The sequence below is a fragment of the Pteropus medius genome, unplaced genomic scaffold, assembly GCF_902729225.1.
Source record: "Pteropus medius unplaced genomic scaffold, Ma_sr-lr_union100, whole genome shotgun sequence".
NCBI classification, from domain to species: domain Eukaryota; kingdom Metazoa; phylum Chordata; class Mammalia; order Chiroptera; family Pteropodidae; genus Pteropus; species Pteropus medius.
In genome coordinates, this window is record NW_024344240.1 from 17,564,223 (window position 1) to 17,587,267 (window position 23,045).

Below are 23,045 nucleotides of genomic sequence, written 5' to 3' on the forward strand. Positions count from 1 at the left end.
CTACGGGCCTGCTCAACTTTCTTAATTTTGATTCTATAGTCAGCCAAATAAAATTCTGCTGAATAATCTATTTTCTTAGTTACCTTCATTCTGAGAAAGAGGGTCTGTGGATGGGAAAAGTGAGCATCATCATTGGAAAATGACTATTTAAATGATAAACTCATAAATAAACTTTCTTGTTCACATTTTAACCCTCATATTATTTTTGCTGGCATCATTCGTCAGCCTATACAGTCTGATCTGATCATGACTGATTATGTATGAACCTGAAGGCTGAACATTCAGTTGCTGAACCTGAAGGCCGAAGACTGTACCAAGGCTATGTAGCCCTGTGGGAACACTCAGAAGTCAATTAAACTTCAAAATAACAAATATGAAAAAGATCACATAACGTTAACGTAAGTAGATTATAAAATTTAAGCAGCATTTATTATAGTTTTCTCTCACTTTCGTTAGAAATAAGTATTATGTCAGAATGAAATTTTAGCCTGGTTAAATCTGATGGCTGACACTATTCTGTGTATTCACCAAACTGTTTCATTTTCCTTCTGGGTATTCAGCTAACATATTTTCTCACTTTCTTTGAGTCTAGATTGGATCATGTGGCTAGTTCTGGCCTGTTGAATGGGAGACGAAGTAATATGTTACATCTGGTCCAAATCAGTGAAGAGCAAGTATACTTTCTCCACATTCTTTCTCTTTCATCAATCTGTCAATAGAATATATCATCATGACTTTGAGGTCCCAAAGTAAAGATAGTGAAGTTCTAGCATGAAAGAAGTTTTAATGCCTGAAAAACTACTTGGAAGACAGTAAACCTGTTGCCTGAACTGGATAGTCCTTTCAACAAGATAAAAAGTTTTATTGAGATTTGGAGTTGTTTGTTAGATCTGCCAATGTAATTTGCCCTAATACAGACTTCTTCAATTTTTGTTTTCTTATCTGTTTCCTAATTCATCTTATCTATTATCTAATTCATCATATTTTAACTTAATTATTTTTACATCTTAGTATTTTATTAACTTGATAAGTCAAAAGTAATAAATCTATATAATTAATGAATGTCTTTAGGTCAAATATGAAAATTAGTGTCTTGTTTATGTCGAAATAGTACAAAATCATAACATTTGATATTGTCTTGCTAGAATATTATATACATATTTATGAATATTATGTATATGATTTTTTTAGTTTTTAAAAAATCTATCTGTATGTATGGCTATTTTTTATAAATTCATATCTCTAAATGAATAAATATTATATTATTCTTTGTATTTAATGCAACATATAATTCACAAAGTTGATATAAAAGAAATAAGAGATGATGATTTGAAGGTTTCATTTAATTATACCCTGACAGTCTGTCTCTCTTCTGGGATCTCAGTATTTTTGTTGTTGTTGTTGTTGTTGTTGTTATTGTTCACATGTTTATTTTCTAATTTCTTTTTGTTGCTAGAAAATAGTAAAATTCCATTTTTAATTGTCGGGAATATTTCCTACTTCAGTTTTATCCCAGTTTATTCGGGGCTCCATTCACTATCATCCCCTTAGACTCCAGAAACTTAATAAGTTTCCAATATCTAGTTTTTACAAATGTATCATCTAGTTCTAATTGAACGTCCCAAAATAACATTGGTAGGGAAGTTTGGCAAGGCTTTAGTAACATTATCTCATAGCAAAGTCAGTTCATGTTTCCTTTCTCTTTACTACGTAAAGATGCCAGAAGGACAATTTAGTGTAGTTTGAAATCAGTAATCTCATGAGAATGGATGTGAGGGAGGGAGTCAATCACCGTAATTGAAAACAAAGAAATTGGACTGAAAATCAAGAAACTTGAAACTTCTAAACTCTAGCTCTTTGTTTTATGACAGAGTAATTTAGTATTATTATTATTTTAGGTTTCAGTCTTTCTCATTCTAAAACAAAGCAAATTGTTCCTTCTAACACAACCTTTATTAAGGCACAGAGTATGATAAACCATGCCTTTTAATATGTAAAACTTCTCTGAATAAAACTGTTATTCACTGATGATGATGATGATGATGACAATGATGATAATGTATATATCATTACAGGGTATTTTGAATAGAATAACATGTGCACTTACAGAGGATGTTGCAGGGCAGATCAGCTGATAGCCAATTGCTTTTGAAAAAGACAATTATTACATTAAAATTTTTTCTACTGTTCAGTATCAATGGTAAAACTTTGCAAAATTTTACAAATTTAGAAGCCTGACTTTATCTCTTAGAGACAGAATTACTTTAAACAAACTCAAAAGACTAAATTGAAATGCTAAGCTGAACTTTCTTATTGCCACAGATATATTTTTGGTAGTCTCTGCAGTCTCCCTTTGGAAGCTAATTGTAATCAAAGGATTGTTGATGACTGTAGAACCAGAGTAAAATACTCTACATATGTCAACTATATAATAACATAAAGCAAAGGAAGTGCTTACAAAAATGTTTGATCCAGTCTCAATATCTTTTAGGTATATTTTCTGTGTTCTCTTATGTGTTAAGAAATGTAGTAAATAATAGATATTTGAATAAATAATATTTACTTTTTAAAGGCTACATTAACTGTGAGCAGAAAGAATGGCATGATGTCATTGTGGTTATCTTTTAGGGCTGACCTATCAGTATCTTATATTGGGTGCATAGATGTCACAAGCTAATAATTGTACAACCTGATGGATGATAACATCAATAAGTCTTGAGTTATTTCAAACCTGCGTGTGGACCTTAATAAACACAGTGTAAGCCTTTCTGGCATATCAAAGAGGGCTAGGAAGGACAATGAGAGGTCAAGTCCAATCCTGGGTTAGAAACTAGTGTGATAGAACATATCCCGGGAAGGATTATGCAACTCAAAAATATGAAGATTGCTAAAAATTTTCTTGAACAATGTTACTTTGGACAGATTTATAATTTATCAATTTTTATCTGTCCCTATGAAAGATACCATGAGACAAAATCTAGAGGACTATGTTAGAAAAGCAAAAAGTCTGGACCAGAAAGAAAAGAGAAATCATTTAACACACAGTACTAGGGAAGTAAAGGGACCAAATTAAAATGTGTATTAAACTGGTTAAACAAAAATAGTAACTGACTCAAACTGAAAGAATAGCTGGGAGGAGTCAAATCTGGATCCTACCCCTAGAGATTCTGATATCAATAGTCTGGCATGTGGCCTAGACATTAGGATTTTTAAAAACTCTAAAAGTGATTTAAATATATGGCCAAGGTTGAGAACTACCACACTAGAGAGGAGAGTTATTCTGCAGAATAGGATGTTGAAGAAGACAGAAATCGTAATTTAGTCCTGGAAATTTGAAATGTTGAGTAATATCTTGATGAGAATATGATAAAAGGATTGTTTTTCACTAGGCCCCAAGGGTCCACAGGTTTAGAAATAACAGCATCATCAGTTCAGGAATCTGCTGAGGTTGATTTTCCAGCAGGAGCAGGGGGAAGAGGGAAACCATGTAGAAGAGCAGGAACTCTTTGGGAGGTAAATTTTGTGTATTTCGTAACCGAAAACAAGGGTAGAAGCCACTGGGGCACATAGCTTCTAAGCAAAGAACTCTCCTGGCTGGAAATTTTTGCTCACGAGAAAGTCTGTCACCTGACAGACACAAACTCAATGCAGCATCAGGTGCCAGAAAAACAGGGCTACAGAAAAATGGAAATTCAAAGGTTTTGAGGATGCAGAAAAAAAAGAGAAAGACATTTCAAGTAAACCTGGTGACTGGGCCTGCACCATCGTATGTTTAAAAACTGTGCTAGAAAACAGGAATATTTCAAACGCTACTCTGAGAGAAAAGCTATTACATTAGGGATTATTTCTTAGTTCAGTGCTGCTCATATCTTAAGTGCGTCAGAATGACCTGGAGGGTTTGTTAAATCCCCTGATCACTGTTTACAGGCCGGAGACAGTGAACATAAGCTGAACAACATCTGGATGAGGTTATACCAAGATTTCCATCTTCTGACTTCTCATTACCACCAAGTCTCTTCTCGGGTTTCTGGCAACACTATATACTCGTTTGGGGAATATATTTTTGCCTAGAACAACTATTTCAGATACTCAGACTTAACTTGGTCTTTAAATTTGATGGGGGTTAGGATAAGTATTCTGATAATAATGTGAATGCAATTAATGCTTTATTCTCTTTAAATATCAAGGTCATAGAAGGCTTGGTAGTGAACTAATAACAATTTATATGCCTCTGAAAGAACTACATCTGTATCTGGAAGAGTCCACTCAGGTTGCAGTTATTAAAAGAATCTAGCTTGATACAAACACTAAGAATCCATCTAGCTGAGGTGAAGTAAAAGGAATTAGGGATGAGACCTTTTGGACTACATATTATTTGGACTTTTAAATCACAAGGCAAGCAATCCTGATTTTGTACTATACTTTCTTTAGATTCAAATAAGCTGAGACTTTAATTTTCAAGAGATGTTTATCTGTAGTCTTTTATTTTTCCTCAAAAACTTCATAGAAGTAGAGGAGCTACATATAAATTTGTGTCATCTTTATCTTTCTGGAATTATATTATTGGAATCTATTCACTTAGTATTTAGTTTAATTTAATTTAATTGCAGAGCCTCTCATATGTTATTAGATAATGTGGCTTGATATAATCTGAATTAGAATATAAAATTGATAGTGAAATTTCAACCTCAGGTACAGAGAGGACTTTGAAATAAATTCATTGATGCTCTTGGATCTATTTCAGATCTTTCTAGGGTCAAAATCTGCAGAATCTGCAGGCTGCCAGAGGACACCTAAGAGTGATGATTGGCATGGGAGTAAGTCTCAGGAAAATAGAAGCATTACTGTCCTAAAAATGGGTTGAGTTTTCTCTCTTGATGGAGAGAGCTATCTTGAAATTAATGCTTAAGGCTAATGGTTTGAGAGGCCAGCATACTGGGGAGCAGTTGCATCATCTGTTGGCCCCTTTACTCATTCTTCCTCAGGGAGTAATTGGTAGGGTAATTGGTAAAAAGAAGGAACTAAGCCTGGGTCATTCATCCTCCCTTTGGGAGAGAATTGCCTGCCTGTCAAGAGCGTCCATTCTGTTTGGCCCCTCCATGCATGCACTAAGATTTATTGAATCAGGCACTGTTCTGAGGCCTATAGTTGACCAGCCTTGACTGGGATGACCTAGTCAATTAAGAAGTCCATAGTTACTTCAGACTTAAGTCATAAGTTTCAACCTAGATTTTAATAGTAATAAGAGGGATATTTTGAACTCATTTGTCTGAGTCCCATTTCTGTCCGTCAATTGATTCTGAAGTCAAGTAAGACATAAGAGGAGCATGTACGGGTCCCTTAAAACCTAACCCTTATTGCATAGAAAAACTTCAGTATTATATTTTTCTATATGTGTTATCATACAAAATAGTATACATTTTCATATCTGTACTTGACTCTTGGTTTCATATTATGTTCTCCAACCTTACTTTTTCTTTGCTTCACTTTCTTAACTTATATTATTTATACCATAATGTGGTGTAACAAATAATTATTCATAAATAACATAAGGTATAATATTATGAAGAATATAATACAACATATTCTATATTATATAATTTATAAATTATTTTATGAGATTATATATTATATATATTTATCTATATTTACTTATATTTTATCTGTTTGTATTTATTTTATATGTTTATATATCACTTTTGTACACATTATAATATTTATTCATGTAAGTAGCCTCAAATACTTTTCAGAAAAGGTAGTGGATAAATACACGAGGAAGATAATTTATATCTCAGTTTTGCTATCATGTCTGTGACTGATGATAAATTTGGGTACATAATCTGTCAGTGTATGTATGTATTTTGTGATTGAACTCAAAGACCTCTTATGTCCCAATAGATAACTGTAGATCTTGTTTGTATTTATGTATTTTTTTTACTTCCTCTATTGTGTTGAAATTGTGTGTTTATAAGATGTCTACACTGAGAGTTCCTGAGGGACAAGGAGAAGCTTGGTCTAATTTATCTGTCCCTATTCCTGGCTCTCAGCAAAAGATGAATAAGTGAATCTAAATTATCAGAGGAGTTAACTTTAATTACAGCTCAAATCTCATCACCTCCACAAAGACTTTCTTGATCACCAGTGGGTTAGCTTCAGTAGCTGTTGATTAAATAAGAGATTTAATAGTAAAGCTAACATTTACTAAAATTTGCTATGCGCCAGGCTCTAAGTTAAACAGTTAACAAGTTTTCTATTTAATCCACACTAGGGATCTTATAAATAAGAAGCTAAGGCTTAGAGGAGATGTATGACTGTCCAAGGCCACACAGTTAGCGTGACAGACCTGAGACTAACACAAAGGGAGTCTACATCCAGAGCCCATGTCACTCAACATCGTGAAAACTGCCTTCAAAGGACAAAACAGGAATATACATGAGCCAACACCAAAGCCAGTGGTTTCTCCCACCATTCTTTATAATGTGTGTGTTAATAGTTTAAGTGCCCAGGCAAAGACAGATTGGGATGCACATGTCCTCACCTATTTATTCACTTAGTTCAGGATCCCCACTGTAGCACTAAGTTCCTAACCAGTAAGTCCAGTTCTTCAGCAGATAGTACTTAAATTACAGGTCTGTCTCCTATTTTAAAAAAAGTATTTGAAATTTGGAATGTTATTTGGATTTTTACTCCAGCACAGACTAAGTTTTTTGTTAAACAAAACAGACTTTTAAATTTCTTTCTTCCAAATTTTCCCAACACTTGATAAATCTTGAAGCTATTCAGTGTTGCTATCATTAAGTCAACAATTCATTTCCAAACATGTTAAAAAGCTCTAAGCTGTTCCGCCTGGGTGACTAAAGAACATTCTTACAGGTTTCAAATACTGACATGTAGATATGTTAAGCACAATGGAATTCTGTTCTAAACATGTCTAGTGCTCAAATTGATTTAAGTGATCCATATTAATTATCTAAAAGAAAGTAACCATGAACACCGGCAATGTGTTATTTTCTATTTTATCTTGAAAATGAATGAGGAAGAAATGTGTTTGGCAAAGATTGCTCAATCCTCATATTCCTAACAAAGCAGCTTTCAGTTCAGAAGGATCATCTTACCTCTCTCTCCCTTAAATACTTTGACAGCTAAGAGAGTTGCTTAGATATTGTATTCATTATAATCGTTTGAAAATTCTTGTTATTCTGATCTCTAATAATAAAATTACTTTATTTCAAAGAAAAGAAACCTCAGTATTGTACACAGCTAACAAGTAAAGATTAAAGAGCAAAAGCTGAAAAACAATGGAGGCTTTTAATGTCAAAGTCTCTCTGGTTTGGCATTAAAAGAACCTGGTTTAAATTTTACTCTGAAACTTACTAGTTGAACACCCTTGGGCAAAATTCTGATCATCAGTTGTTAATAATAATAATAATAATAATAATAATAATAATAATCATGTCTTATTTCAAAGGATAGTTATGAGAATTAACAGGTTCATGGTCTCATAAATAATGTATAATACAAATTCAAACACAAACAAGTCACAGGCAAATACTATCAGTGTTCTTTTTTTTTCCTGATGAGCTCATATGATTGTATATTTTTGTTGCTTATTTTTTTTTGAGATTTTCAAATAGCTTAAACTAAGGATCAAATGGTTTAATACTGTTTTTAAAAGAAACATATGGAAAGTCAATCAGAAAACCCTACTAAAACTGGTCAGTAAAGTTCTTCCCTCTCACTCTGCAGATCATCTTTGGTGAAGAAGGAAGATAAAGATAAATATTAGCTTTTTTCCCCACCATATCCTGAAAATTGAAAATAATATTTAATTCAGATTGACTGAAATTTTAACAAGTAATTTTAACAAGTACTTCTTCCAATAAAAGTTTCTGTATATGCAAACAATATTTTTAAAACTTTGAAACATACTGTATAAATTGTCCAAACTGAGACATAATTTCAAATATAAAAATAAAAGTATGGCACATTTTTTGACACTAGAGGAAATACATAGTAGAATATTATTGATTTAGTTACTTTTCATTCAGAAAATACAGATAATTTTTGAGACAAGCTAGCCATGAGCATTGACAAAGTTCTATACTAATTTATCACGTTATTAGGTTATTAGATAACCTAATTTTAAAATACTTCTTATATATCATTATCTGAAGTAGACATTGATTTCCATAAGTAGAGAAAAATTAGTTTGATTCTACTTAATTTCTGATGTTACAGGACATCAACAGATATTCCAAAATTATTTTGCATAACACCATTTCATCATAATGACAAAAGAAAATAAATCATTGCTTAATTGTTAAATGATTCAGCTTACTTCTTTAAGTTGTCTCCCATTATTACAACTCCATTAAATTTAATATTAATTCCTTTGATGAAACTTATAGCTTTTCCACCTATAAATGCTATTTTTGAGCTAAATTTATTTATTTCAATAGCAGTTTTCTTTATAAAAAATAATTTAAATAATTTAGCTATTTGATCTCTCTACAAAAGAGAAAAATTGGCATTAATTTTCAAATCAATATGAATTATAGAAAAGCATTCTTCATTCAAGAAATTTCTTATTGGTCAATTATTACTAATATTTTTTATTAGTTTTATTTATTTACTTATGAATGCATACCTTATCTCATTACAGAAAGTATATGAGACACTTTTAAAAAGCATGTATGATAATACTACATATATGCTATTATATATGTAAAAAAATAAAATTATATATATATATATATGATTGCCCATAACCTAGATATATGTTGGAGAATGCCTATCCACAATTATTCTTTTAAGTAATTAGTTTTAAAGCATTCTTTCTTACAGTAATTAAATAACAGTTAGTTGTCTATAAAACTTACTTTTAGATTTTCTTTCTCTTTTAGGAGTGTTAGAGCACTTGAAATTCAGTTGAACTAAAACTCATATTAAGTTAAAAGAACAACTTAGAAAATGGTTGAAAATGGAAAGAGGATAGTATAATCTTTCATTGACCTGCTAAAGATTATTTTCTGATATGAGAAGGTCATCACTATGGTTATATAATATTAGTAATTGTGTGATCTTATTACTTATATAATATTAGTAATTGTGTTACTTACCTGTTCTTTGTCTCAATATCCGCATCTATTCATTGGAAATAACAATAGCACTTCATAGTTGTATCGTGAGAAATAAATGAGATAATACATTTGATATCCCTAAAATAGTACCTGGCACATAATAAGTGCTTGATCAGGGTTAGTTATTCATCAGGAAGCAAAAAGTCTGTATTTTGGTCTTATGGTTTACAACCAATTCTTATTCATACTACTTAAGTATAATAAAAGCACAGTAAAAATTGCAAAGGTTTTATGTTATATCAACAAATATATTCACTGGGTAATACAGAGCATTACAATAGAATTTCTGGGCCTAAAACCTGCTCCTAACAGAATCCAGCGGGTCCTGCATATTCTAGATCATCAGAAATCACCTGAGTCATCAGTCTGGAATACTATTATTGCATATAATTTTCCAAACCAGAAATACTTTCATGACCCTTTTCCAACCACTAAGGAGATAATGAATATAGCACTACCAGTAGAAATCAATAAAGCTCTATTGAGATTCTAAATCTGAGGATCAGGATTTCGCTTATTGACCAGATATATCCCCGAATTTGGTTTTCAGAAAAAAATGTTTAATTAGTACATATTTATTAGTTTTCTATTGCTACACATTAGAAATTCCAGTAACTGAGCAGCTTAAAACTATACCTATTTTTTAGCTCACAGTTTCTGTGGTCAGAAGTCCAGGGCTGGCCTGACTGGACTCTTTCTTCAGTGTCTCACAAGGCCAAAATTAAGGTGATGACTAGAGCTGTGATCTTGTGTGGAACTCGGGCTTTACTGTATCTATAAAACTGCGGTTCTTATAAGCCTGCCGATTGTCAGATTCTCTCAGCTTCTAGAGACTTCTGCATTCCTTGCTTTGTGGACTCATTTATCTTTAAAGCCAGAAACAATTTCCCATGCGCTGAATTTCTCTCATGCTTTTCATTTTGTCCCGAACCTCAAGACACTGATTTAAAAGGCTCATGAGTTTAGGTCAGGCTAACCAAGATAATCTTTTTAAAATTTTAACTGTGCCATGTAATGTAGCCTAATTATAGGAGTGGTATCCCAATAAATTCATGGTGTTAAGAATTATAGAGGATGTGGATACACCAGAAGATGGGCCATTTAGGGAACATCTTAGAATTCTATCTTACACATATGTCGAATTCTTAAGGATTAATCATTCAAAATCTAAACCAAAAAGTCTACCCTATTGGTTTAATATGTCAAGTCTTAGAATTTATAAGAAAAAAAAAAACCTGGCATTTAGAAACATTGTTCGATTAACCTATAAATTTATAATTTCAGACTATAAGTTGCCTTTTCTATAGATAAATTCTAGGCTAAAACAGGCAGAACCATACTCTTGTCACTGAGGACAAGAAGTAAAAACTCCTATTCCACCATTCCACATGTATTTCATTTACCATCAATTTTTTTCATCGATTGTACCCTATATGGGTATATTACCAATGTTTATTCAAAAAGTGTCACATAAGCTCGAGAACATATGGAATATGTTCTTAATTTACAAAGCTGCCCTTAATTTACAAAGCTGAAATAAATAATCTTACCAGGAGTCACAATATCTGAACTTCCAAGACTATATCCAAGAAATTAATGTCATGAAAAACTATATTTTAAAATCCATTCACATGGTTGAGTTTATTGCCTTTATTTCACATCTTTCCACAAGGAATTATACACTACTTCTTTATTCGTACAACAATATATAAAAGAAAAGCTAAAGTTTTTTTGAATTTTGTTCTTCGTATCTAACTTACTCTATCACATTGTTTTTAGATTTTTTTTATAGGTGGTGGGTGAGTGGGTTGGTTGATGAATTTTTGGTACTGGATGAACCTTATAATTTTTTTAAAAAATGATTTATAGTTTATGTTTTCAAATGTGTTACGTTATAATAGCACACACATATATATAGTCTACCTATAAATTGTTTTTCTAATATGATTTCACCACAAATAATTGTTAAATCAAGGATAATTATATGTTTCAATCAAACACAGAGATTAGAGTGGCTTCCTGGAGCCCTTAGTTGTTAAGATTCTGAGTTCGGCCCATGTGAAAATTAGAGATGTTTGCATGAGGTAAGGGCTGGGGCATATCAAGATACAACTCCATATACTTGATATGCTACTCCAGAAATTAAAAAAAAGAAAAAATACTGAGGACATGTTGCAAACTAAATTATCTTTATATAGGCATATTTATTAGATTAAATTTTTTTGGTGGCAGAAAGAATTTCAGAATTTATGAGAGTGGTGGAGAATTTGACTGCAGAATCTCATGAGATTGACTTGGGTCTCCTGGACAGCAAAAGGCATCCTGACAGCAAGGAATGACTTAAAAAAGATCTGCAGATAAACTCATTGACTTCACAATTTTGCCTAAGGCAGCCTTGTTCTCAAACAGTATTCCCTCTATTGTGCACTTGGTCTTCTGAAGGGAATAGAAGAGGTAGTCCTTTGAATTCGCTCTCTAACATTACTCAAAATAGAGGATTCACTTGCGGTGCTCACCACACTTTTTGATCCTATAAAATATTTCTTAGAGAAACGACAAATAAGTTTACACTAAAATATTTAATTTGGTAGACACCTGCAGATATGCACTGAGGTTTTTTAAAGATATTTATGCAAGATGGAAAAAGGAGCAGAGTTAGATGAGTTAAGCACTGGAAAGTTTTCTTCTTATATTCTATTTTGATGAATTAAGTTGGAAATATAGAGAGCACATAAAGCAAAATTGGTATTAACAACCAGAAATTCTTAACAGACAATCTTCTTAACACAACAAAATCATATAGGGAAATAAATCAAAGGGTGAATTTTAATACCTAGAAAACAATCACAACCAATGTGAAGAGAAAAAGTAATCTGCATTCAAGCCTGAAACTTTACTAAAAAGCGAGAAAGAGAGAGAGGGTGGGGACAGTGAGAAAAAATAAGGGCAAAGAGAGAAAGACAGGGAAAGAAAATAGGGTAAGGAGAGATTCGTGAAAATTATTGTATCGTGATATTCTGATTTTAGTATTTCATAAGGCAACATAAACAATAAAGAGAATGTTTAACATCTTAATAAATATACATCTACATTCTATACAGTTTATAGACATGCTTTCATCTAAATATTTGATTTCCCTAGTTATCAAAAATAGTTATTTTAAGAAGATTTATGCTTGAACTACTGCCCAAAATGTGTTATGATTTTGTAAAGGTGATGTAACTTTCCTTTTGGTTTATTTTTCCTTAATTAGTTTTTGTCAAAGTTATACATTAATTATACTCCAGCTTTTCAAGGTCTGTTTTCTGATTCATAAAAAATTAATCTGTATCCTTTAGTTATGTTAAAAGCCTAGCATTTAATCAGGAACATGTCATATCTGATTTATGAGATGGGCTGAAACCTTGCCAATGCCTACATTACTTGTAAGAGATTATTAGTCATTTAGGGAAACACATTTGCTCTTGGAATACAGCGAAGTCCCAAAACATTGTCCTTTCTCTGCATTCTTTTTATTTTCTTCTAATTCATTTTAATCTCACATATTTTCCTTTTACTTCAAACTTCCCAGACTTCCTCATCATTGCATATGTATTATTTTAACTTTTCCTTACTGACTGTTTTTTTCTTTATTTCTTTTTCTGCTCTAATTTAATAGAAACTTTTTTTTCTCAATTTTCTGAGGAGATAAAAAGAAAATGAAGTAAACTTAAGAAAGTAAAATAGTGCCCCAATATTAATTTCTAACAGATTGAATGTATTCTGGAGAAAAGATTCATATGAAATTATTAAGATATCTACTTATAAATAAACAAAAATCTATTTGAAGAGGATAATTCCAAATAATTTTTATACAATGCTGTTAAAAGTTACCTCAGCTTGACCAACAATAGGTATGTTTTCATAGTTGTATAAATTATCCAGATCTTCTAAGGTGGTATCATAAGTTTCTGAGTCATAGTTGATGGGCTCTAAAGTTGGAGCAGTCACAGCAGCATCAAAGATGACAAGTCCCAGAATGAGTCTTGCTAATGCTTTCATTTTTCAAACTTTCCTAATTATAAAATATTAAAACATATAAATATTTAATTGATAATAACTATGAATAGTTTGCATTAAATAGGAATGATAGATAAATCAATGTCAATACTGAGGAACTCAAGCTGGTAACTTTCTTGACATGGATAATTTATAAACATAATACAAGAAATTGTACAGCTTCCAAGGACTATGGTTACCAGATGTTCAAATTAATGCACAAACCTATTCATGCTTTTATAGTAGATATTGTAATCATAATGAAATTGATTTTATTTTGTATGGAAACATGGGGAAAATGAGATACCAAAAGATAGTGTGATGCACTTATTCACAAAAGCCTTTACATTAAGAGTTTTACCATTGACTAATCATTAAAATTCTTTCATCAACTCTAGGACATAGGAATGATGATGACTATGATGATGATGATAATCATCTCAATTGTCACACTGTTTTACAGATGAGGGAACCAAGGCAGAATTGGCAAGTGATACAACTAGGACTCATAACTGTTTCTTGTATATTCATGCCTAGAGCTTTTTCAGACAAAATAATATTGTTTTCTTTTACTTCTTTGTTGCCTCTGGTATTATTAATATAGAGATAATTGAACATGTGCATGCATTAGTATCTATGCAATATTTTAAAAAACTTGTTATTATTCTCTTAGTCTTTAGTATTTTATTTCAATTCTTAATAGCTATCTAAAGTTTAAACTCAGAATCAATAGGAATACATGTCTAAAAGATACTATTTGGCAAGATTACTTTAGAGGAGGATTTGCACATATGTGGGATTAAAGAAATCTTTTGTAATTCTTTAATAAGCACAATTCTTGTTTTCCATGATAATGTTATGTTTTTTAAGATTTAGTCAAGATCTTATCAATTCAATTATTTTAGTTCTATATGTACTCCTTTGAATACATTTTATTTTAGGAAAAAAACCCTCATGATTAATTTAAACATCTAAGTTGGGCCTATGAAAAATGTTACCTAGAGACTATTTTTGATGAAGCAAATTATTTGTAAAATTTTTGTCAACATGTCTAATTTTAAAGGTTTTGTATATTGGATACACTTCTTGAGTTTACTTTGAAAACGGTATGTATGGTGTTTGTACCTATACACACATATAAAAGGGAATTCATGATAAACATTCCTTATAAACTTGAATGCACTGGCAGACAAATTGACCTTCACTGACTTAAAGAAAGTCTTTATGAAGCAGGTTTCAGCAGAGGGATATGAAATTCCTCTGAGAATAAGAAGCAGTACAAAGAGCTCTTTTTTATTCCTTCCTATGCTTTCTTCAAATAAATTTTTTACTCAGGCTGGATAAACTAAACCTCTGTTTTACTTGTCTTTGCAGAGGCCTTTACAGTATTGCAGATTTGGAACTGTTCTTTGCAATTACCAACAAAGTCTTTAATAAAACAGTGTAATTTGCAAATCTTAATAAAATGGTGTGATTTGCAAATCTTCCAGGAGCCATTCTTCCATATTCAAGTGAGAAGTAACAGTGGCTACCACTAACCTATAAAATATATATGTTTTCCTTATACATCTTTGGCAACTTTTATTGTTCAAAGAAAATCATGCATTTGTTAATTTTTTTCACTTTATACTCTTTTTTGATTATAAATATCTATACATTAGAGTTTACCTGCATTTGGCATATCCCCTACCAGCAATAAGGCAGTCTGTGTGAATCTTGGAAATACGAAGAACATATATCCACTTTTAGTTAAAAAAAGTATATTTCTTCTTTTGAGTAATTAGATTATTTAATGTAGTGTTTTTGTTAAAACTTCAAAATTATTGTTCACTTGACACCATTTTTTAATATTTTGAAAATATATGTTTATGTAAAACTTTAAAATAAACAGCTTGAAAATATATTCTAAATGTATAATTTTAGTATGATCAACATATTTTTAAATACCTGAATCTTATCATTTTCTTCCTTTGTATAATATTTCAATCAATAATAATCAATAATGCCTGTCTATACTGGCAAAGAATATGGTCTGTGTCAGGGCACTCCACCTAAGGAATACATTGGAAACAGCTATAATTTTATTGGCATCTGTCATGACTATTAAGATCAACTATTTTGTATATTATTAATTCCTGAGCTAATGCAGAATTTTGTATTTTCCAAGAATAATATAAATATAAATATATAAAAATTAAACTCAATCCTTTGAATCAAAGTTCACCAGGAGATATTAAAGCAAGTTGAATTATTTTTTTAAAGGTTGTTATTGTAGAGAAAAAAAAGGTCTCTAACCCAAGAAGAAAGCAAGTGTAAAAACTTACCTTTGGCTTCTACTTGATGAAATGGCATGAAGTGACTGAGGACACAGAGCCAGTGGTATTTGCCCCCGACCAATGGTTGTGAATTCTGGTCTGTGGGAGGTGGAATTTGTAACACTCAATATTCTGTTTGCAAAAGCTAACCTTGAGAAATACTTCTCAGTCTTTAAAAACCCCAAACTGCTTTATAGTCACTCAAATTAAATAGTAGTATCCAAATTACATAATATATAAATATGTTAATGTGTTACCTTAAAAATTTTAAATGGAAAAAGTTGGTTTAAATATATCTCATCTATAAGTAATTCACCAATTAAGAAAAGAAGTTATGTATGCAGTGATAATATAGATGGATATTTCAGAAATATTCTAACAAATTATTTTCCTAAACCTTGCATGTCTTGAATTACTTTCCTCACTTTTCATTAATGTTAACTGAAATTCAGTAAATATTACAAAGCCTTACCTGTTTAATGTTGTGTAAGTAAAAAAGGTATATATTCAAATTATTTTGATTGCTTGGAATTCTTTGAAAGCAATGAAACAATGAACCTTTGCATGGACCTTTATAAAAATTATGTCCAGAAATAATCATAAATATGATCTGAGTGTTTCAGAGAACAAAAAACAACTCCTTTTTTCCATCTTTTATCTATCAGAGCCAAACTAATCAAATTTCATTTAAAAAAACTTTCTTTCAGTATACAAGATTTGTTTTAGGTTCTTGGAAACTTACATGGTTTGTGAAACTGAGTTTTATTACAGGTTGGAGAGAAAATATATTTGTATTAAATTTCCATTCTTCACTTCCATTCACACTGCAAAAGTTCTAGAGAAAGATGAAACTTACATATTGTATTCTAGTATGTTTTACATAAACCTAAGTGTCTAGTTCTCACCTGTGCATCAAGAATCTCCTCCATGACCAGAAATGAACACTGTATTGAATTTTAAAAAGTAGTTTGGACCTGGGCAAACTGATAGAGTGACAACTCTCACTCACCTTTCTTGCTTCCCTTCCATCTTTCTTCCCTCCACAAATTTCTCTGCCTGTCTATTCAGGGTACTCTCAGTCATTATCATCATCATTCATACCTGCTTCCAAATGGCTTGTTTTCAGTGTATTAATGATCTCAGGACCAGTTTTATTAGCAACAGAAGCAGTAATATTAGGTAAAGTACGAAGTATACCAAGACTTCTCTAGCAGGAGAGAGGGCATCATGGAGGGAAAGACTTCTTCCTGGCATCTTTATAGTTGCATCAAATCATATAGAGGCTATTTTCAGAAACATTTTTAAAAAGGGGCCCTGAATCTGAGTTCCTCCTCTGGCTCTGTTTAGCACCAATGTCCCACACTATGTGTTAGATGATTTTATATATTGTTAATATTCTCAATACATTTTTAATCAGAGTGATTATCACTATTCGCAGATGGGTAAACTAACACTCAGATGTTAAATTACCCAGTGTCACATGTGACACAAAGAGAAAACCAAATTGGGTCATATCTCCAGATGTCACTGAGCCCTTCTGAGGGATATTGATGAAGGTAAAAGGGCAATGGTATTTCTCAGTTCCTTATATTCTAAGACTGTTTACCTGGCACTAGTTTTTAGGCTCTTTCAGATGATTTATTATAAAAATGGATGACTAGAATGTCCATGAAAATATCTTATATTTCTTCCCCTTTCTCCATTATTTAATTTAGTGCTCTGCACACATTGTCAGGTGACTTAGAGGTGGATCTACCTAGTCTCTTGTTTTCTGGAAGGTTCTGGATGAACCTGTAAGACTCTATATCCAGAAATAATATTTTCACACTATACTTTGAACTATTGGTGTTTAACTGATGTCTTCCTTAGGCTTCAGAACACTCTCTGCAATTGTTTGTGATAATTTAATAAACAAATTATTTGTCTTAAGATAGAATTGAAAGCAGAAATTATCATTCCTGAGTCTTCTTCCGAATAAATAAGCCTTTCATCTTTCTTTATAACAATGGACATTTTTTAAAATCATTTATTTTGATCTTATTTGGACTTTTTTTCAATATTTTAAAATCTATTTTTAACTGTGGAAGCTTAAATTTGTAGCTATCTCAGGAGGACCTAATTTCCATTGAACAGTAAGGAAGGATTAGTTACCAGATCCAGGGATTCTTATACCTGGTAAATATCTTCTAGTTTCATGATAATTTTCTTAATAGAGCCTAAATTTCGTTATTGGACACCCTCAGGGGATCAGTTATTATGACTAGTTGCATTATTTAGTAACGGTCTTTGTGGCTTTATCCTTTTAAGCCCCAAACATCTTACAAATCCTTTGGCTACGACTCTTTACAAATTAAATAAATACTGTTCTGCTTGCCGAAACAGAATTAATTTTAAACAAAATGCTCTTATCTTGATGATAGCCTCCTATCTGTTCTGTAGCAGTGGTGAGCAGAGAGGAGTTCTGAAAGTCACTCTGAAAGTCCAAGGGCCGCCTGCCCTTGTCTATAGCCCCCAAAGGCCCCATCCATAAGAGCTGCAGGAGGGTAGAGATATCCTACTTTACTGATTATAAGGAATGAAACTATTGCCTAAAATGATTAGCTAATTTCATATGAAGAATTCCAATGTTGCCTCAGAGATCTACTTATTAGAAGTCCAAAGCTCTAAGTCTTCCAGCATCACTAGAAAGCCATATATACTGTATAGTCTGTCATCTTTAATTTTATCCAATCTTTTCCTCAAGATTCTTTTATGCCTACTCTGAAATGGGCCAACTCTCCTTTGTTTTTAGTTTCTTTTGAAAAAAATTCCCCATTCTATCTTTACTTTAAAATAATCTGACTTTCTCCTGACAAAGATTTTCTACTGCAGTCCTTTAAAGTGGTGGCTGCTTTATCTGCTTTGCTCACATACCTCAAAGAGAGAGGGATTTTTCTTGCTCTACATTTTCTCTTCCAAAATGATTTTTTTCTCTTTACTCTTTCAAAATCTTCATCTATTTTGAAACTCAGCACATTACGCTTAATTATCTACAACTCCTTGCCTTTCATCAACTGCTTGACCTCCTAGTGAAGCCTCTTATTGTTGGTGACTTTTGCTCTGGCTTACTCACACACTCTACTCATACCCCTGTCCTCATTCCCTCCATTTATATGATCCATCAATCAAGGTGACCTAGTGGTTGTTTTGACTTCTAATGTATAGTAAAGTTACCAACTTCTTACACACCCACCAGTGTTGTCATATCCTTTAGCTTGTCATTACCAAGCATAACATAACCCTACTAGTGGGGCACTGTTGCAATTTTTCTGTTTGCCTCATGAAAACTTCATTTTATAGACTCAGTCACTTTTTAAATATTCATTAAATTTCTTATCTTCTAATTCCTCCTTAATTTTAGAATCAATAGACCATTATCATAATTACTTCCTTTCAAGCACTTTCTGTTTGCCTTCTTTTCCCTTCCATCATACCTGGAAAACCTCAACTTTTGTTGAACTCACCTGCCAACTCTCTTTTCTCCTGCATCTGAGTAGCTGTATATTACTAGTGAAATCACACACAAAGAGAGTAGTGTTACTTTAAATTCTTAAAGATAAACTTCAACCCTAGCCGACAGATCTATTACATTTCTGAGGTTGATTCCTTTTCCAACACTCTAAGATGACTATTTTATAATGTGTCCTGTCTTCAAACCTCCTGTATTCATTTTTCTCTTCACTGAAAATTTTCAGAGTGATGGTAAAAATCATCAGGGAAATATTCAATTAACTTTCCATTATCAAACCTACCTGTGCTCATATGCATCTTTTTGTTTTCCCTTCTGTGACAGTAAAAGAAGTTTAAATTCCCAAATGATGCCCAGGATCTTACTGCTTTTTCTTCTTTTCAAAGTCTACAGTTCTTCATTATCTCCTCCCTCCCAGTGTCTCCCTATTAGGTTAATTATATGGAAAGAGCATATATAATTCATATGCTCCGAACAAGGGTCACACTGGCATTCTATATGACATAAGTGAACTGAATGAAAATCAGTAAAAAATGATGGTTTAATAGTATCTGTGAGAGGACAAATGCATCTGAAGACTTAATTCATTCTGCAAATCTTTCAATTTTAATTTCCGATATTATATCTCATCTTTCAAAAATAATAGCCCTTGGATTCCATATTTCCATCCTCTTACTATCTCAAACAAATGGTATGCCTTGGCTGTTTCCTTTTATTCTGTATCTATTCATCCTCATTCCACTGCAGTTTAGCTATGTATGGATAATCTTTTGGCTTTGTCTTAATTGTTGTCCTGTCACTCAAATAGGGTGATTTTGATTTTAATGTGTTTTTTTCTCCTATCTTATTGACTATCCCTTCCCATTTTTTTGGTCAGTTTCTTCTTTCTCTACTCAACTTCTAAATTTTGGGTTTTAATCCAATGCTTCATCTTTTCTCCTTTTTTTTCCTACAAAAAATTTATTTATCTTTTCAACTTAGGTGATCTCATCTGTTTCCATGCTAAAATTACAACAAAACCAAGAATAATTTTAATAATAACTAACATTTTGAATGTTCACTATGTACTTGACATTGTTTATTATCCTTTCTTTTGGGAAAGGAAACTAAGGTCCAGGGAGGTTAAGTGACTTCAGCTCCTAAGAGGCAGAGCCAATATTAGAGCCAAAACCATCTGGTAGTAGAGCCCAAGTTCATAACCACAACACTGAACCACCACCTTATGTTTAAATCTTCCAGCATTATCTCTCTAGTTGGCTCAGTTCACAATTAGCCCCTGATTCTTATATGCCATTGACTACTTAGAACTTGACATCTTTGCTTTGATGTATAATTGGACAAATCAAAATATGCCTGAAATAAAATAGCTTTTGTTTTCATCCTAAACATTGTTCTTCTACTCTTTGCATTTTCTTAAGTGGCATCACATTTCTCTAGTTGACTCCAGCCCAAGGACTTACAATTATTATTATTTTTTTTTCATTTTCTTTATGATTTTCCCCATCCCATTTATCAAAAAAGTCAGTTCTACTTTAAATATACCTCATTCCACCATCCTCTCTCACCTGGACTACCAAAAAAGCATACTACTGAGTCTCCTTGCTTCCTCTTTCATGTTTTTATCATTCACTCTCCAAACACCAGACATCATTTAAAATGTAAATACTAAAACTTCATGTTTTTTCATTAAAAACATTCAATAGCTTCATATCTCTCTTTGAACAAAATTGAAACTCCTAAGCCGTCTCCCAAAAAGCTCTCCTTCATCTGGAACCTGCCCACTTCTCAAAACCTCTTCCTCAGTCACTCTACTACAGCCATATGAATGAACTTTTGGTTTTGAATCATATCAAGTTATTGTTTCCTCAAACTGTTGCACTTAATATTGTCACCCCTCATTTTAGAATGGCTGGTTTATTTTTTAAACTTAAAAGTTTCTGCATAAATATCACCTCAAAGATACTTTCCCTGGTAACCTATCAAAGTAGACTCTCTTCCTTCCCATTACACTCTAATGCCTCACTACATTTGTTTTTTCATAGCACTTGCCACAATCTGTTATTATATTTCTCTTCTTATTAAGTCTCTCCCAGATGAATATAATCTCCATAATGCATAAACTTTACTGGTCATATTTACAATTGTATCCTTAGTGTCTAAAATAGTCTTTGGCCTAAATTTGTGCAATGTGTTTTTAAAACATAAATCAATTAATGATTGACTATATGAGTCAAGTGCACAGTAATTCAAAGTAATAAATGAGTACTTAATGAATGATTATAATTTGCTTGGGCTATTCTAAATTCATAGGAACCACTTTCACTTATAATAACTAGTTTTTGGTTAACATGCTAAATTAATTCTTTTTTACTTTATTATTTTTTTCTTTTTATTACTTTTGTCTCCTCTAGCTAACTGCGATCCTATGCAGCGACACTTTTCAAGCCATTGCCAATGGGCCTCTTGCAGCAAGGTTTTAAGTTTATTTGCTGCTAAGACATTCTGTGTCATGGACAAAGATATTTGGTATGGACTTTTGATGAGAATCCGAGAGAGTTTCCCTACCATTTGGGACTCCTTCCAGATAAAAGTATTAAAAAAAAAAAATCAAAACGACTTAAGAAAAGGGAATTAATTGGCTCAAACCAAAAGGTACATGTTTCTCTTTTCGGAGAACTTTCTTTTGGGAGATATCGTTCTCAAGGGCTTCCACACATAAAGGTGGCTGCAGTTGCTCCATATCTTAAATCTGTTCAGTGAGGTAGAAGGGAATTCTTTCTTCTAGAAACTCCAAAAAAGATTTTCCTTTGTACTATTGATTCTCATCATATCACATGCTCATCACTCAAAAATGAAAAATGGGGTTGGGAGAATTCAGTCTTTTTTTGGTTAAATCTTCATCTCCTTATTCAAGGCTCTGCTTCTTTGTTACCTCTTCAGTTACACTTTCCCTGACCACTCCGTCTAAAAGAGGACCAACTTCTTTATAACACTTATAACTATCTGACATTGTTGCATACATTTTTAGTCTATTTATTTCCTTCACTAGAATGTTATCTTTATGAAAACTTGGTTTATCTGTTTGGTCTATTGATGCATTTTTTCAGTCCATAGCACATAGTAGGCACCCAATAAATGCTTTTTGAATATGTCGACAAACTGAATTAGGCCTTAGGCCAAATGCTTTATTCCTAAGCCCACTGAAAAAGGACTGAAAAAAGAGTGGAGAGTGGTTTCAGTAGGTACTAGTAAAATAAGAGAGAATAATCATGAGTAGCAAGAGTCTTTAACTTTAGTGCAAGGACATTCTGAAATGTATTTTAGTTGAGCTGAAGCTTCTTTGCTGAATTTCTGATTCTTAGCTGTCTTCTAAATGAATCAAATGCAAGATACCAATAAATAATCACTAAAAAAATATATATTATAGTAGTATAAATTTCTGCTTTAGGTATAGCTTATGGTAAACTATGTTTTCCATATCATTTCACATTACTCATGCTTAATTAGTGATAATTAAAATAACAATTATAGGTATTATTAATGTTTATTTTATCATTATAATTTGAACTTAATTGTTACTTTTTACAAAACCTTTTTATGTTGCATTGTTATAAAAGCTTATTATTTTGACATAAATTATACTTTTTCACTTTTGTAAAAGTTCAAAGACAATTAAGTTTTGAGGAAATGGAAAAATAATCACCAAATGTTATCACCCAAAATGTTATTATCTGTGTATATTTATTTATAAAAAAGAGATGATACAGATAGAAATAAATAATATTATAAAATTTTAACTCTACTTATATTTAATATGAGAAAAAATTACTGAACTTTAATTTAGGTGAAGGAATTGGTGAAAGTCAGACAGATATTTCATTGCAAAAATATTAGTTCAAAATTATCTATTTAAAGATTAACAAATGTCAAAATTATTAAATTATTGTAAAATGTTTCAAAATTATTCATGATTATTTACATTTGCATTTCTCTCCACTTTCTAATTTTGTTATGTTTTTACTTTTCAGGGATTAACAATATATA

At 31.9% G+C, this 23,045-nt stretch overlaps 1 protein-coding gene across 1 annotated transcript in view; it reads right to left on the reverse strand.

Moving 5' to 3' along the window:
* EPYC (epiphycan) overlaps nt 1–15,592 on the reverse strand; it is a 35,363-nt gene extending 19,771 nt beyond the window's left edge. Inside the window, exons 1-2 of the mRNA XM_039869332.1 lie at nt 15,503–15,592; nt 13,014–13,194 (exon numbers count right to left, since the gene is read on the reverse strand). Coding sequence (XP_039725266.1) covers nt 13,014–13,181 — 168 coding nt within the window. The 5' untranslated portion in view covers nt 13,182–13,194; nt 15,503–15,592. The remainder of the gene's footprint in view (nt 1–13,013; nt 13,195–15,502) is intronic.
* Between the last annotated feature and the right edge of the window lie 7,453 nt (nt 15,593–23,045).